This window comes from Sciurus vulgaris, assembly GCF_902686455.1.
Source record: "Sciurus vulgaris genome assembly, chromosome: 7".
Lineage (NCBI taxonomy): Eukaryota > Metazoa > Chordata > Mammalia > Rodentia > Sciuridae > Sciurus > Sciurus vulgaris.
The window spans coordinates 26,537,348-26,554,287 of record NC_136467.1 but is presented as its reverse complement, the minus strand read 5'-3'; the positions used below and the strand labels follow the sequence as shown (position 1 = coordinate 26,554,287).

The 16,940-nt window shown below is 33.9% G+C and overlaps 1 protein-coding gene and 1 long non-coding RNA gene across 12 annotated transcripts in view; both read right to left on the bottom strand.

Annotated features, from left to right (window-relative positions):
• Positions 1-16,940, bottom strand: part of REPS1 (RALBP1 associated Eps domain containing 1) — a gene marked incomplete at its 5' end in the record, with an annotated part of 111,356 nt that overhangs the window by 51,624 nt on the left and 42,792 nt on the right. For 10 of the 11 annotated variants that reach the window (XM_079148045.1, XM_079148046.1, XM_079148047.1 and 7 more), the window contains 7 exons: positions 4,071-4,225; positions 5,399-5,462; positions 5,748-5,910; positions 6,425-6,549; positions 7,079-7,232; positions 7,359-7,555; positions 9,585-9,708. In XM_079148045.1, the coding sequence (XP_079004171.1) occupies positions 4,071-4,225; positions 5,399-5,462; positions 5,748-5,910; positions 6,425-6,549; positions 7,079-7,232; positions 7,359-7,555; positions 9,585-9,705 (979 nt within the window). The remainder of the gene's footprint in view (positions 1-4,070; positions 4,226-5,398; positions 5,463-5,747; positions 5,911-6,424; positions 6,550-7,078; positions 7,233-7,358; positions 7,556-9,584; positions 9,709-16,940) is intronic. The other variant, XM_079148042.1, reaches the window with a different exon arrangement.
• LOC306666148 lies at positions 12,141-15,338 on the bottom strand. The gene is made up of 2 exons (XR_013765214.1): positions 13,724-15,338; positions 12,141-13,693 (listed from the first exon to the last, which is right to left on the bottom strand). It is a non-coding gene; the product is annotated as an uncharacterized lncRNA (long non-coding RNA).

The window sequence follows — 16,940 nt, the reverse complement described above, 5'->3', positions numbered from 1 at the left end:
AATTGTGTGTGTGTGTGTGTGTGTGTGTGTGTGTGTGTGTGTGTGTGTGTGTGTGTTGGTGGGGGGTTTGAGAAATAATTCCTTGAGTGTAATGTTGATGATGAGTATTAGTGCATATTTTCATTATTTTTTTTTCTCTGTGGCTAATAGCACTTGGATAATGAATTTTCACAAACCAAGATTCTGTGTTACTTTTAGTGGTTCGTGTGTGTTCAGGCTATAAAAAACTTTTGGGCATATACAAGAGATGCTCTTAACAGTAATTAACTTGTATAAAGGTAATCTCAATTTATATGGATTTCTAGAGTAAACTATTTGTGAAAAGTTTCATGTGTCTTCTCTTCCCTGGTTTTCAAAAATATTCTCCTTGGAAGTACTGCTTAGAGTTTGGGGAAATATAAGCTATGCACCATAGATAAAACAATGGAACATGCCCATGTTTAATGCATACAGTTATGATTATGGAGAAGATAGAAAACACACCCCTTTATCTCTTTCAGTATCTTAAACAGATAATTACATGAGCAGTGTGTTATGGAAACAGAACAGTTAAAAAATATCTGCTCTGTCAGTCATTTAAAAAATTTGTGTATTTATGTATTCGATTTGCACTCTGCTAGGTACTGACATACAACAAACAAAACTAATCTACTTACTATCCCCAGAGCTTCAGTCTAGTTTGGAAGAGAGATGAAAATGTATCATATAATCACAAAAAAACATGTAAAACTGTATCAGTTCTACAAAGAAGATTATTTGGAGACAGGTTTAAGAGGTACAGCACCTTCACATTTTTTCCCCTTAAGGTGTAATACTATAGCAGGTTAGTAGGTTACCTTAATTTTTTTTTTTTTTTTTGAAAGAAGATAAACATTCTTGAATCCAGCTTCAGACACTGTGTCTGCAGATGAATTTTTAGAAACCTTTTGTAAAACAAATACCTAGTGTTTCTATTTCACTTGCCAAATTTCAGTGCTAATATTACATATTTTAATTATGTCTACCTAACTACTTCTACCTCTGATTCTTAATTGTTTTGTCTGCTATTTAATCCCATAAACCTGCTCAAATTATTTTTGAAAAAAATACCTATTTATCTCAACCCATGTCTATATCCTGGAGAAAGCCAACTTGTAACTCCCAAGAGCTGTAATTAAGTCACCAACTGTTCACCATCTATTTGACTGACTGAGTGATTTATTTACCTGGTGCTGGGGATTGAACCCTGGGCCTCAAATATGCTAGGCAAGCACTCTACAACTGAGTTGTGATCTTACCCCTTAAGAGTTTTAAATTCAAAGTATAGAACACTTGTACAGGTAATATTTTAGTTTTGTCCCAACATCACAAACTTACTATTGCAAACTGCTATATCTTCAAAGGCAGAAAAGTATCAACAAAAACTATCTTATTTTGAAAATGTACAAAATTAGCATTTATCTTCCAATAATTTTTACTGAGCAATTTAGTATATGCCTGTCAACACTCTAGGTCCTGAAGATACTTATGAGTATAATACATTTCATATTTTTAAAGAAGCTCAAAGTATACTAGTTGAAAGGGGTAAAAATAAAAGATAAAAGAAACAAGATTCAGTGTGATATGTTCCATTCTGAAAAGTAAGTAGAAGATGCTAGGAGAGATCAAAGAAAAGAAACTACCCTGGCCAATAGTCAAAACAGCTCCAAAGCAGGGATAACTATGATCAGCAAGAACAAACTATTTGGTTATTTCTTCCTTGTGCACATTTAAAAACACAGCTATTCATAATAATTTTAACAGGCATTGAATGACCCACAGTGGCACTGGACAATTTCTACATTAAAAGGGTTTTGTGTCATATGAATCCCAGGTTTATGATAGGTGGAATAAAATATATATTTCTTTCCTCCAACCCCTAACTTAACAGAATTCCCAAATTTATCACTTATAAATAGACAAAACAGATCACATTTATGTGGTTAAAATGTTTACAAAAAAGTTAACCAGAAAACCATGTATTGGGTTGGGGATATAGCTCAGTTGGTAGAGTGCTTGCCTCTCACACACACACACACACAAAATATAGTCTTAAGTTTGTGATACCTCTAAAATCATAGTTAAAAAGCAATAGTGCACAGATAAACAGGCAAAATATCAGAGCCTCTGACATGTGTATGTTAACAAGTAAATTGGACAAAAAGACAAATGCCCAGAAAAGAACTACTTTCTGAACATCAGCCTTAAAATTCAGCAGATGATATTTACAAAGGCAATGATTTTATTCAAATTAAAGAAAAATCTACTAATTACATGCAAAAGCCAGATTCATCTGTCTGAATATACAAATGACAAAACCAAAACAATCCTCTAGAAAATGACACGCAACAGATTAAATTTAACTTATATCATCTCCTTGTATTACTACACTATCAGTTTTCAAAAGCTTCAGTCATATAAAAACTCTAGATCCAAGATTCAATTTTTTTTTTCAAAGGTGCAAGGATCAAACCCTGGGCCTTGCATATAACTAGGCAAATACTCTACCATAGAGCTACGCCCATAGTCCTAAGGCCTTTTTTTTTAAACCAAATAATACCAAGAGTCTGAGGCTATCACAATTTTTTCTTTTGGCAACACTCATGTGAGCTAAATAAAGAAGTTATTGGTTTATTTTTTAAGCAGATAAATCAAAGTGCTCTGAAACAAAACCACCTAATGAAGACACAGTATTCAGCTTTAGTTCAAGTTAGAGGTTAACTGAACTTTATAAGTACCTGAAATAGTTAAATCTTAGGATTCCCATAGAAAAATGCTCCTAAAAAAATAAAATCAATGCCAAACTAATCAACCCACTGGTTGACAAAAGGTAAGTGTACAGGTCAATGTGAAGAGCATCCATTTCTATATCAGGTAGAGAAACAGGAAAAAGTAGAATATATGGCTGGAACTTGCCCGAGGTCATAGGCATAACTGGCAGAAGTAGAAGCACATTCATATTCTTGACTCTTTCTCTTCACAAAAGTAATTTCATATATATGATTCCTTTGGTATAACTTACACAATAAAGTTAGACCATACACACTTCAGGGTTAAAGTGATGTTGCCTAATAAATGTCCATTTGAAAGCCAAATTCTGTTTTAACTTCTCCAAAATATAAAATCCCTTCTGTCATTATCATCAAAAGAGAATTTAGGGGCTGGGGATATAGCTCAGTTGGTAGAGTGCCTGCCTTGCAAGCACAAGGCCCTGGGTTCAATCCCCAGCACAACACAAAAAAAAGAGAATTTAGACAGGAAGATCGAAGACAATAATTTGGCTTTAAGTAGGCTCAAATTTCTCTTTATTGATTCAGAATTTAAGGAATGCTAATTTTTACTTTTTTGTTTGTTTTTAAAGAAAGCTCTCAGTAAATACAATCATTTAGCATTCTTGCTAACAAAACAGGCTGAGGCAGAAGGATTCTGAGATCAAAGCCAGCCTCAGCAAAAGTGAGGTGCTAAGCAACTCAGGGAGACACTGCCTCTAAATAAAATACAAAATAGGGCTGGGGATGTGGCTCAGTGGTCGAGTGACCCTGAGTTCAATCCCCAGCACTCCCCCACATAGTATTATCTAATATCAAACTCAAAATTTCCAGATTTCCTTACAATCTGAAGGAAGAAAGTTTGGTGTTTTTAAAGGAAAACGCTTGTGTTTGCAAGGGTCTAATGATAAATCAGATGATTTCCTTTCAACAAATTAAGAGGCATTAAATGGAAAAACATTTATAATGAAGACAGATTACTCACTTCAGATAATAATGCAATTAAAACAGAGAAATAACAAAATTGTGAAGTGCTCTTCAAATCTCAGCAAGTCACAAGTTAAAGATGAAACAAGTGTATATGTTCTTTATTTTTATTTTTAAAACTGACTAAAACACATCCAAAGTTCAGTCTACTTATCTTATTCAAATGGCAAGTCTATCTGCTTCTGATGGAAAGTCTAAGATAGATATTAAGCTACGTTTTAACATATATCTTGATTTTGTTTCAGAATCAAGAGTTATATTTATCAAGGCATGCGCTCCCATGGCTTCCAATCTTACCTGCTGAATCTTCCAAATCAATCAGTTTGGGCATTAAGCTCTCAGGGAGTTTTTCTGGTAAGTCATAGCCATTCTTCCTAGCAACCACCAGATGAAAAGCAGCACAAAACTCATCCAGTGTCAATGCACCATCTTTATCAAAGTCTGAGAGTTCCCTAGAAGACAAACTTACTATGAACACAACCATACTCTGCTTTGGATTCCATTTTTTCTCAAAAAGAAGAAAGAGAAGTATTTTCCTTGAAAGAGTACAAAGTCTTGAGGTTTAAAAACCCCACAGACACAAAGATGGGTAATAAAGCAAATATGTCAAAATGTTAATCATAGAATCTAGGTGGTGGGCATCTGGAATTTCTTCGACTTTCCTAAATGCTTGAAATTCTCATAATAAAATGCTGAAAAATAGTGCCAATAATTAAGGTCACCAAAACTGACCTTTAACCTGTGTATATAAGTAATAAAGTTAGCTGTATAAAATAAAGCCATGGACATTCTTTAAAATTGTTTTTATTGTTACCAAAGTTCAACAAGTATGTACTTTAAAGCACTGAATAGAACTACAACGCTTAATACACAAATGCAGCCCCCCACCCTGCTGCCCCTACCATTTCCTAGATGTAAGGCCACCTCTTTTGTATTTATTGCCTTCATCTAAAAAAGGCATGAATGTTTGCTAGTTCTTAGTTTCTCAGTTTTAGGCACAATCTAACTACCTCCTATTACAGTACTCTATACTACTAAAAATCTATTACAAAATAATTTAGAATATAGAGGGGTATATTGAAACAGAGTAGAAATGTTTATCTGAACATAATTATCAAAACATAATTTGAAATTGTACTTGTGTCCCAGTGACCAATTCCAACTATGTGGCAGCTAGACAATTTAAGTCTATGTTTAACATGGGAGCTAAGCATTACTTTTCAAGACCCGGTATAGAACTTATTAAAGTTGTCTACAGCCATACCACCCTGAATGTGTCTGCTCTCATTAGACCTTATTAAACTTGATAAAAACCAAAAGCAATAAACAACAACCATGTATACTAGCTTTTATTCCACACATTCATTATGCCAGCAACAAGAGCTAATATTGTTTGAATTTTAGAGTTTACAAAGAATTTCCATACCACTTATTTCTACTATGAAAGATGTCCACATTTCTTTCCTAGAAAGTGAGAGAGAAGTTGGCTATTGTAAGGCCATACTGAATTCTTGGAGAACATTTTTGAACAGGTTAGTCTCATAGTTTTAAGGTTCTGAAATCTACCTGCTGGAAACTCCTTCAAAACAACCCGTATTACCCAACTAATGATACACTCCACTTACCAAATATGAGAAAGCTCAAGAATAGGAAGTTTTGATTTTGTAAAAAACTCTTTAGCTGCAGATCCTGAAATATTAAAAGAGTGTTAATGTTATTCTGAACATATAGATCTAAAAACAGAATGTGAGGTAAGATTTTTAGACTTTTTTTCATTGGGAAAAAGTAACTATTATTGTGAATGTCATTTTTCTTTGGTCCTCAGTGATTGATTATAAACTTTTTAGATAAATAATCTTGGAATTAATGATCTTTTATAATTAAAATCTAGGACCAATAAAACAATGTCTTTGAGATTATGAAATTGAGATCGTCCTGTTCCATCTAGAAGAACTTCTGTTTTCAACAACTCACCTGGAATAAATCCGTTTAGATCAGGCTGAATGGTTTTAAACTGATTTACATAATACTGTCTTTGTTCATCTGTTATTTTCCAGGGATCATCATAACTACTGGATTGCCTACGAATTTCATTGGCAGTTGTAGCTGAGGCTACAGTTCGTACTGTTGTCTGGTCCTGCAATGAAACATTTTTTCCTCAGTACAGTATCTATCTATATGATTATATGGACCAAGATTGGTAGGTTACTCATCCTTAACAGTAAAACTTACTTTTTTTGTGGATATTTAAAATGTAAGAAGTCATTAGCAAGTCACATATTTGTTAGAGCCAGGTTATTGGATATGTTGTTGCACAATGATTATATAAATGTGTAGAATGATAGCAATTATGTAAGCAACAGAAAGTTATGAAAAATGTGCTAAGGAAGCCAAGCAAATATATTTCCAGATGCAGAAATCTTTCCAAGCTTCACTAGGAAATTAGAAACAAATAAGCCAAAACCTTTAGTGAAACATTCCAGTGATAACGGGCTTGAAAAACAGCACAGAGAAGTTCTGGATTTTTTTTTTTTTTCTAAATAAGAGTCAACTTACATTTATAAAATCTGCAACAGCAAAATATAAAATAATGACTGCAGCAATACTCTGAATGAAGCAAATAAAAATGCAATACCAATAAAATGTCACACCTGGACAGAAGCAGGATGCATGGTTAAAAGAGTACTGGTTGGTGGAGTATCTGCAAAACTGACCCAGTTTTCTTGAGGTGGAGGTGGAGAATGCCCAGACCACACTGCATCACCAGCAGAAGAACCTAGGAGAATAGATGAACACACTGAATCACATTTGAAGGGAGTGGGGGGAGCAGGTTTTTAAGCTAAGATTGTAACAAACTACCACTTACATTTTTAAAGTTTTCTTTCTAGTGAAACCCATTATTCTGTGTCATTACACTAACAAAAAAAGTTTTCTGTCAAATTCCAACTTCAAAGAAATGTTACAATTTCCTAAGGATTCTTTTGTGTCCAATTAAAAATTATCTCATTTAACTCTTTTTAGTTGTTTTGTGGTTTCCCTGTCAATAATAAAACTTATATCCCCAAATTTCTGGGAAATGATTATTGATGTTATCTTCAATCTGTTATCTACAATCCTTTGTTTAAACCTCATATCTATGTTAAGTAAACTTTTCAAAGAAATGTATCTACTTACAAATTTTCATAACTAGCTTTTGCTTCTGTTTAACTTAACCTTACAATTAAAAATTGTCTTGGAGGCAACTCTTAAAGGAACATTGAATTTAAAATTCTAAATAATTAATTCTTCTGGAGTAGCTCAAATACCTGATTGTGCTTCACCAAAAGGAGACCAAAATGGCCCAGGTCCTGCAAGAGACCTCTCATTATTCCCTCCACTGGAATGACGGTTGTGCTTCCTCCATGTATGTGGAGAAGTTGGTGGGGACTGCTGTGGTGAAACTACTGGGGATGTAGGTTCCTAGGAAGAATTATTTTAAAACTTTAATTTTAAGGAGACATTTTAACTGTTAAGGTACTAATAAATGTTTTAGTAGAAACATCTGTACAGGACATCAACTGATAACATTGACATGAATGTGATTACCTGTTGATCTGCAGACGTACGAGGTTGAACCGTGTCATGGCTTACAGATCCCTTTTTTACTTGCCCTCTGCCAGGTGGAGGGGGAATCACACCAGAATAAGATCCTTGATTTTCAGAATCTGAAGAATATGAGGTTGCATGGCGAGCTTCTTGTTCATTCTTTGAAGCAACAAATCTTGGCAGAGGAAGATCCTTTACTGTTTACAACAATAATAATTACACTGAGCATTCCTTACTCAAAATACTTGAGACCAGAAATGTTACAGATTTCAGAGTTTTTCAGATTTGGAATATGTGCATAGACTTTACAAGATAAGCATCTCTAATTCAAAAATCCAAAATTTGAAACGCTCAAAATCCAAAACTTTTGGTGTATCATGTCAGGGTTCACAAAGCTTTGGGTTTGGGATTTTAGATTAGGGATGCTCCATCTACATTACTTTAAAATTAAAAAAGGACACATGAATTTAAAAAGTGAAATAAATTAAGTATGAAATTTTTACAAAAACTGACAGAGAAATAATAGACATAAAATGGCTTAGATGTTTTAGGAACTGTCCTTCTAAGGGGTGCTAACAATAGCTATATTAAATGTCCACTCTATGTCTGGTTCTTTACTTGCCTTTTTTATTCATCTCACCCCAATCAACATCAGTCTTATTTACAGATTAGAAATCTGAGGCTGAGATTGCCAAGGCTACACTGGCAGGAAGCAACAGGATCTGAACGCAGGTCAGTTAGACTGAAAGCCTAGGATGCTTCTACTCATACTGGGTCTCTAAAGTAAGATTTTAGAACTTTAAGTAGAGCACAGAATATGTCATTAAGTTTGAGACTAGTTTAATTAAGACATTTTCATAATGGAAATTGCTGAAAATACCTTGCCTGCCTACCAAGGACATGGTAGATGGAATCTATATATCCCCTTTAGTCTGGTTTTCCTACAACCAGGTATTCTACATTCAATTTTAAGCAGAGGAAAAAGATTAAAAACAACTTCCTTGCAGGTCAACTTATACATTTTGGGTAGAATAGTACAGCTGCAGAATCATTTTTGGAGGAAAGTACATTGCCTCTACTACGTGATTACCTCCATTTATCTGTCTCTGCTGGGGATTGAACACAGGGCCTTTGCACATGCATGCTAGGCAAGTACTCTAACACTGAGCTACATCACTAAGTCCCTCTGGATATCTCTTTAGAATCACCACTCGAAGGAGGGAAATAATTAAGTTTATTTATTATATACGTAAGATTTCAAAATCACTTGAAAAGAATGGAAATTCTCAACACCAGAGTAAGATGCAGCAAATCAGAGGTCCACAATGAAAACCTCTGATCAACCAATAAACTGAGCTAAGATTTAAAAGCACAAAAATGCTAACATTAAAGAAAATGTCAAATTTTCCCTTTCTCCTTTCTATGAAAACTACAGAACCATCCACATACAAGCATCCACTTTTACAGAATGTCTATCTTCTTCCATAGCAACAACCCTCCAAATAATTGAAACCTGTGAACAGGTTTTGGTCTCCAGTATTTTAATATTATCTCTATTAATCAGAAAGTTTTGGTTAACTGATACTTTGTAATTCAAGGGAGCTTCTACAGCCTCTCAAACAACAACAAAAATGGGGCAAGTATAATATTGGAACAGAAGAAAACAAGGAAGCTACAGATGAAGATGGTCACTACAATGTGCCATTTACCTTGATAAAATTATCTAAATTCTAAGCAATTTTTAGCAAATTAACTCTGAAAAAATTTGAATGTTATCATCAAATATATATGATGTACATATTCTATGCCCTAACAGATATTAGACATATATTTCTAACATTCTCAAGTGAGAAATGCAAGTAATGAGAATAAAGTCATGAGCCAGGCACACTGGCACACGCCTGTAATCCCAGAGGCTTGGGAGCCTGAGGCAGAAGAATCATGAGTTCAAAGTCAGCCTCAGCAATTTAGCAAGGCCCTAAGCAACTCAGCAAGACCCTGTCTTTAAATAAAATATAAAAGAGCTGGGGATGTGGCTCAGTGGTTAAGCCCCCCTGGGTTCAAACTCTGGTATCAAAAAAAAAGGGAAGAGAATAAAGTCATGACACTTTCAAGGTCACAGATGTCATTATAATATCAGAAAGACTCAAAAGTAATACTGACTTGAACTTCATTTGTAAGTAGAGGACTATTTTCATTTTAGTTACTAGTGTGTTGCATATTTACCTGTATTTATACTTTCCACTCTTAATGGGAAACCAGACTGGGCAACAGCTACAAGTTTCAAAGCAATGTAGAACTGACTTCGTCCAAAATAACCAAGTCTTGTTGCACCACATAGTTCCATAATCTATAAAAGATAAAAATGTTAACATTAAGATTTACGATAAAAATTCATTCAAAAATAAGCAGCTACCAACTTGTTTATAACTTCTCCAAAAATGCTTTTCTAATATATGGTAACCAATTTTTTTCAAGTTTCAGAAACTGGTTTTATAATAAGAAAATTATTCTCCTATTTATCAAAATCCATGTAGTGAGCAATTTTATTTTATTAATGATTTTTCCTTAAGGTTCACATTATTTTTTAGAAATATATCATCTACACACTTTATCATAAGTACTGTGCATATACAACAGTGCCATGCAACCAATAGCTTATTATACAACCATTTAAAATAAGAGTTAAAAATGATAAAATAACATGGCAAAATCCTAAGGATATATTAAACGAAGGAGAAAAGCAAGGTACACAATTTTAACCACAGAAACACAAATTTGGAAACTATCAAAATTCTATCAGCTAGTTTGTTACATGAGATTAATAGCAGGGCCTTACTGGACAGGCACTTCACAGAAGAAATACAATCAACAAATATATGAAAAAATGTTCAATTAGAGAAATGCAACTAGAGAAATGCAAATTAAAACCACAATGAGATTCCATCTCATTCCAGTCAAAATGGCAATTATCAGGAACATAAGCAACAATAAATGTTGGCAAGGACTGGAGGAAAAGGTACACTCATACCTGGTGGGACTGCATATTGGTGCAACTACTCTCGAAAGCAGTGTGAAGATTCCTCAGAAAACTTGGAATGGAATCACCATTTATACCAGTCATACCTCTCCTCAGTTTATACCCAACGGACTTAAAATCAACATATTATAGTGCCACTGCCACATCAGTTTGTAGCAGCTCAATTCACAATAGCTAAACTATGGAGCCAACCTCGGTGCCCTTCAACAGATGAAAGGATAAAGAAAATGTGGTACATATAGACAATATATACACAATGGAGTATTACTCAGTCATAAAGAAGAATGGAATTTTGGCAATGTGCTGGTAAATGGATGGAACTGGAAACTATCATGCTAAGTGAAATAAACCAATCTCCCCCAAAAAACAAAGACCAAGTGTTGTAGCACACAATAAGGGGGGGGGGGGGGCAGTGAAGAATAGAAGTTCTTGGATTAAACAAAAGGGGAATAAAGGGAAGGGAGGGGGGATAAGAATAAGAAAGACAGTAGAATGAGTTGGATGTAACTTTCCTAGGTTCCTATATGAATATACAGTGTAACTCCATATCATGTTCAACCATAAGAATGGGATCCTAATTTGAATAAGTTATACTCCATACATGTATGTCAAAATGCATTCTATTCTCATGTATATCTAAAAAGAATAAATAAAAAAAATTAGAAGGGCCTTTTTCCTGTGTTTAATATGGTTATACTACTTTCATTGAAACATTGAAACTTTTTGTCCCTTTCTTTTTTTTTAGCATGAAAGCTTTCAAGGACCTACATTGATCATTCCAGTCACTCTTAACAAGCACGTCTTTAACTGGATACTGCAAGAAAATATTTTAAAAAGAGGATTTCAGATATGAGATAAAATTATAACTTGAAAAGGTACAGATTTTTGCCATATAGACATTATAAATTCATCTTAAAACAAACACTAAGTATCCTTGCAACCTTTTTCTTAGATGTTGATAGACCTTTGTTTTATTCATTTATTTATATGAGGTGCTGAGAACTGAACCCAGTGCCTCACACATGCTAGGCAAATGCTCTATTACTAAGCCACAACTTCAGCCGTTTGTCACATTTTTTTAAGAATACGAATTCTTGTATGTTTCATTTGATTTTCTTTTTTCCAAATTCAAATGAAGGTAAAGCATATTTGAGATGTTGTGGTATTAAGTCTGAAGTATACACAGAATTCAAGAAAAGAACCTGTCAGTGCTATCACAACAACCATCTGTTTGTGAAAAAAGAAAAGTCGAATTTGTTGACTGATGTACAACAAATTCCTGGTTCTGCCACTAAGGGGCATGTGCTTCTGAGGAAATTAAAAAAAGACAAAAGAAATCCAAAGGATCGAGTTAACCATTAAGGGAACTTTGAGGAAAAGAAGGCACAGTTAATAAAGGAAGGCCACACAGTCTTACGGGCCATGCAGGCATTCTTACTGTGATTAATGTCTTAAGTCACTACTCTTCTGGCCCATCTAATGCCTTGTAGGGGATCATTACACATCTTAAGATACTTTTGTTTGTAAAACAAAGTATGTACAATATTGTCATATAGTCTTCCAAATGATCTTCAGAATCATTTGTTAGAATAAATTGAGATTTTATTTGGAATTGCTATCTACAGGCTTGTTCTAAAATTAAACAAGATCAACTCTAGTGTTTTCTTATTAAGCATGATACTGTCTAACACTAACACCTGTTACACTATTCAGCTAGTTCCATTCTTCTTCTAAGTGTTTGGTTTTGGTTTCATATTTAAAAAAAAAAAAAAAAAAACAAATAGATGCAATCATTTGCACTGAGGAGAAAATTAAAAGACCAACACTTTTCTCTTTGGTCTATTAATAAGTATATTAACAGATTTCTTAATGTGGAACTATCCTTTGGTTCCTAGAAAGAATTCCATTTAATCATGATGTATGATCTTTTTAAAATAATAAATTTTAATAATAATCTTTAAAACTTTTTTTGGCAGTACCAGAGATCAAATCCAGGGCATAAAGCACACTAGACAAGTGCTCTACCACTGAGTTACATCCTGGGTCCACAATTAAACTTTTGTATATAAAAAAAAAAAAAAATCTGTTAGGTTTTAGAATTAGGATTATGCTGGCTTTGTAAACCTAACTAGCAAGCCTTTACTTCTTTTCTGTCTGCTCTGAAATATTTTAAATAGATCAGAAATTATGGGTTCCATGAAGAGCTGAAGAATTCACCTATGGCAAGGATAATATGTGTCTCCATTTCTTCCATCTTATTTGAAATAAGCTGTTTTTCTATTTCTAAAATATTTGATCATTTCCTAGAGAATCATTTATCATCTCTAAATTTTGAAACATATTAATTCAGCATCTTTTGAAGTAGTCTCACTCTTTTAATTTCCTCTCCATAATTTCCTCTTAATCTTAATTATGCATATTTATGTGCATACTCACTGTCTAGCACAGTTAAATACCTCAAACATGAAGAATATCTGAAGTACATATTAGGATATAGAGTCTCAAAAACCTCTTCCATTAAGATTCCTAACTTACTAGGAAATCCAGGGTCAGTTAGTGCTTGTTGGTGTAGTACCGATAGCTACTGAAAACCACTAAGCTTTATTTTCTTAACATTATAAAATCTACGTAAACATAGTATTATAAATAATACTTAAGGATATGAAATTTAAAGTTCCTAGAATTCCCATTAGAATTAATCATTCCTTTCCCATGTTCTTCTGTTTTTCTACATGTATATAAATACACAAGTACACATAAGTAATACATTTATGAAAACAGATTCAAATTGCATATGATTTTATATTACTAAAAGAACTTTCTACATCAGCATATATAGGTCTCTCACCTTCTTACATAGCATTGCATCGTATAGCTGTTCACAAATTAATACCCTACAAAGGACATTTAAAGTTTTCCCAGTAGTATCAAAAACGATAAAAAACATTATTGTGCACAAACTTGTGTACTTGTACAACTACAGGACAAAATTCTAGATGTAGAATATGCTTTAATATATAACATAATCAGGCACTAAAAACTTTAACACTTAGCTGACCAGCACAGAATCCTGCCTACATGATCATTTTCATGAACTTTACTGCAATATTGACTTATTTTCTAAATGTTCCGTTCCATAATGCTCACCAAAAAGTCACTAACTACTAGGTAAAAAGACAGACTGTACTTCACTTTAATATTTGTATAGAACAATACAGCTAGTGAGGGGCTGGGGAAATAGATCAGTTGGCAGAGTGCTGGGTTCAGTTTCCGGCACTACCAAAAAAAAATACAGCTAGTGAATCATCATTTGTACCATTCACACAGTACTCAAAGAAGTTATGTAACTGTGCCTTGGTTTCCTCAAATATAAAATGAGAAAAATAGTATATGTCCTCTTTGGTTACTGTCAGGATTTGATGAGACTATTCAATAAAGAAGTCCACAAATATCACTATTACTACTTTTCATTTACTACACTAACCATAGTGAACTTTATATAGTTAGGAACTCTGAAGACTAAGTCATTCTTGAATACCATATTTTCCTTCAAGCACTAACACAGATTTTACTATAATTTTGTGTAGAGGCACACTAGGCATTGAACCCAGGGCCTTGTGCATGGTAAGCAAGCTCTAACACTGAGTTACATTTCCAGTTGAATTTATTATAATTTTTGATGATGAAGCATTCTGAAATATAAGGTGCTCTCATGCCTTCATAAATTTAAACAACACAAATTAGTACACTACACTATATTTCAATTACGTATTCAGGCCTTTAAGAGAAAGTGAAATGGTTTGCTTTCACATAATGGAATAATACCACAAACAGAGTTTTGTTCTCTTCGTTATAATGTGTGACTTTTTCCTTGTTGTCACACTATAATTTTTGCTCTACCAGCAGTTTCTAGTTGTCGCCCTCTGCCTTGTATGCTATAGCAATGAGTTTTTTAAACTGTATAAAACAAGAATAAATACTTCTTGAATAATGACCAAAAGAACTTTCCAATGAGCAAAATACAAGAGTGGCGTTTTTTAATGTCTGGATATACAAATATAGGGTAGAAGGAACTAACATACATTGAGCACATACAATAATAGGCATAGAGCTAAATAATCAAGGTGTTCCCATCTAATCCTTAAAATTAATGGAATGGAATTGGTACTATCATTTTACAGAGCAGGAGAGAGAATCAGACTGACCAAGTCACTTGTCTAAGGCCAGAGTGCCTAACAAAGTGCAGAGTTATAATTCAATATGGCTTTTTTGTTCCATCTATCACATTTCTATTCTTCCACATTAACAATCAAAGTACAGGAATGCTCTCTATTGCTACACTCAGAATGTAAGGGTGGAGGGAATACTAACAATAAAGATGTATGGAAGTTATTTCTTGTTTAAAAATTGTTTTATTAGTAAATTATACATAATAGTGGGGTTCATTTCCACATACTCATAAATGCATATAACATAGTTGGCTCCACTTCAGTCCCCAGTACTTCCCTTTCCTTCCTTACTCCCTCCCCCCACAATGGAAATTATTTCTTAATTAAGATGAGAAAAGATCAACTGAATTGGACAAATATCTGTATGAGCCTGAATCACAAAACATTAAGAACCCAAAAAATGGAATGAGGAATATATTGAAACTGTACATAATACTGTGATAGAATCACTCCAGTAAGCTGTCAATCTCTCTCCAAAATGAAATTTTGCCAGGCATGGTGGCACACTCCTATAATCCCAGTGGCTCAGGAAGCTCATGCAGGAAGATCGAAAGTTCAAAACCAGGCTCAGGAATACAGTAAGACCCTGACTCAAAACAAAACAGAACAAAACAAAACAACAACAACAAAAAAAAAAAAAAAAAAAAAACAGGCTGGGGATGTGGCTCAGTCAATGGCTAAGCATCCATGGGTTCAATCCCCAGAACCCACCTCCCCGCCCCAAAAAAAAAAAAAAAAAAAAAAAAACACTCCAAAATGAATAGTATAATAGAAAATAAGATCCTCCCTTTCCAGGTATTATCAGGTTAAGAAATGAGGTGACACTACTGCTTTTATTATTACAGAAATTCTTCAGGTTAAGTAGGACTGGGACAGAGGATATGCTATCTTTTTTGATGGCTTAAGAGCCTGGACAATTTGGACTGCCGGTATGTACACCACCGGATGCCCAGTCACTATTCTACCAACTTGTTAGGTTAGTTCCTACAATTCTCTGTGACTCACTAGCTTTAGTGACATGGGGAATGTTTGTAATGGAGATTTGTATCTACTTAAAAAGTAGGGAATAATTAAAAACGAGTACTCACTATTTAGGAAGAGTGTTTACTTTGTTATTCTACATATGCTCAGAACAATTTTCTAATGTTTCCATTTCATAGGAAAGAAAATTGAGGCTAATAAAGTGCAGAGCCAGGATTCAAAGCCAGGGTAGTTTGAGATCCAAAGCTTCTGTCTCCGATGTCTACAGGGAATACCTAGTTGAAACTCTTACAGTAGTATCTTTATGGAGGAGTAGTTCCAAAATTTATTCCAAAGAACATCAGTCAAGTTGAAAGCTCTATAGCTGAGTAAGTTGAGGTAAATTACAGCTCCTTTGAAGATTTCAGAATGCATTTTTACTCCATACAAGGCACTAAAAAATCCTCGCCTAGAAACAAATCCATTTTTGGTTTAAGGCTATTAAAAGGCTTCAGAACCAGTGATCCATATACTAGACACTCCACTTAACCCTTTGGGAATGAATGTCGTCTGACTCCAAAATAGCAATTCTCAATCCTTTTGGTCTCAGCATCCTTTATGCTTTAAACTACTAAGAACACCCTCCAAAACTTCTGCTTTTGTGGGCCATAGTAACTGACACATCATATTAATTTAAATCAGGAAATTTCAAAAACGTACCCATTTAAAAAACAAGAATAATCCTATCACCTGTGAAAATAACCGACTCTCAAAACTTGGGGAAAAAAATCAGACTCTAAGAAGAATGACTTATTTCACCTATGTGCAAATTTTCTCAATGTCTGGTTTAGAATATTCTCATCTCTTTCTGAATTCAGTTTACTCTAATATGAACTTGGGACTGAGCCCATGGATGCTTTTCCACTGGGTTATCTCCACAGCCCTTTTTATTTGCTTTGTTGAAAGTATAAAAGGAAATTCACATTTCCCACAGGTAAATGTTAGAAAAAGTACTTAGTAGCATTTTCAGATAATTCTGATATTACTCATTATGAATATATCAAAACTCAACAAGTGGTATTTGCCTAAACATTAGTTTCAGTATAAAGTCCACAGACATACCAATAAACATTTTATATATTCTGATGAAAAAATCCACGTGTCTTGGTACACTCCATCTACAATGACCATTTGTAAATTACTGGTCTCATGAATTATGGAGACTTCCCAAATATGACACATTTCATTTACAAAATATTTTTGCAAATCTCATTTGTTAATACCACTGATCTCAACAGAAAATTCATTAAGTCATTAAGTACTGGGAAGCAAACACATGTAACAGATGAAATA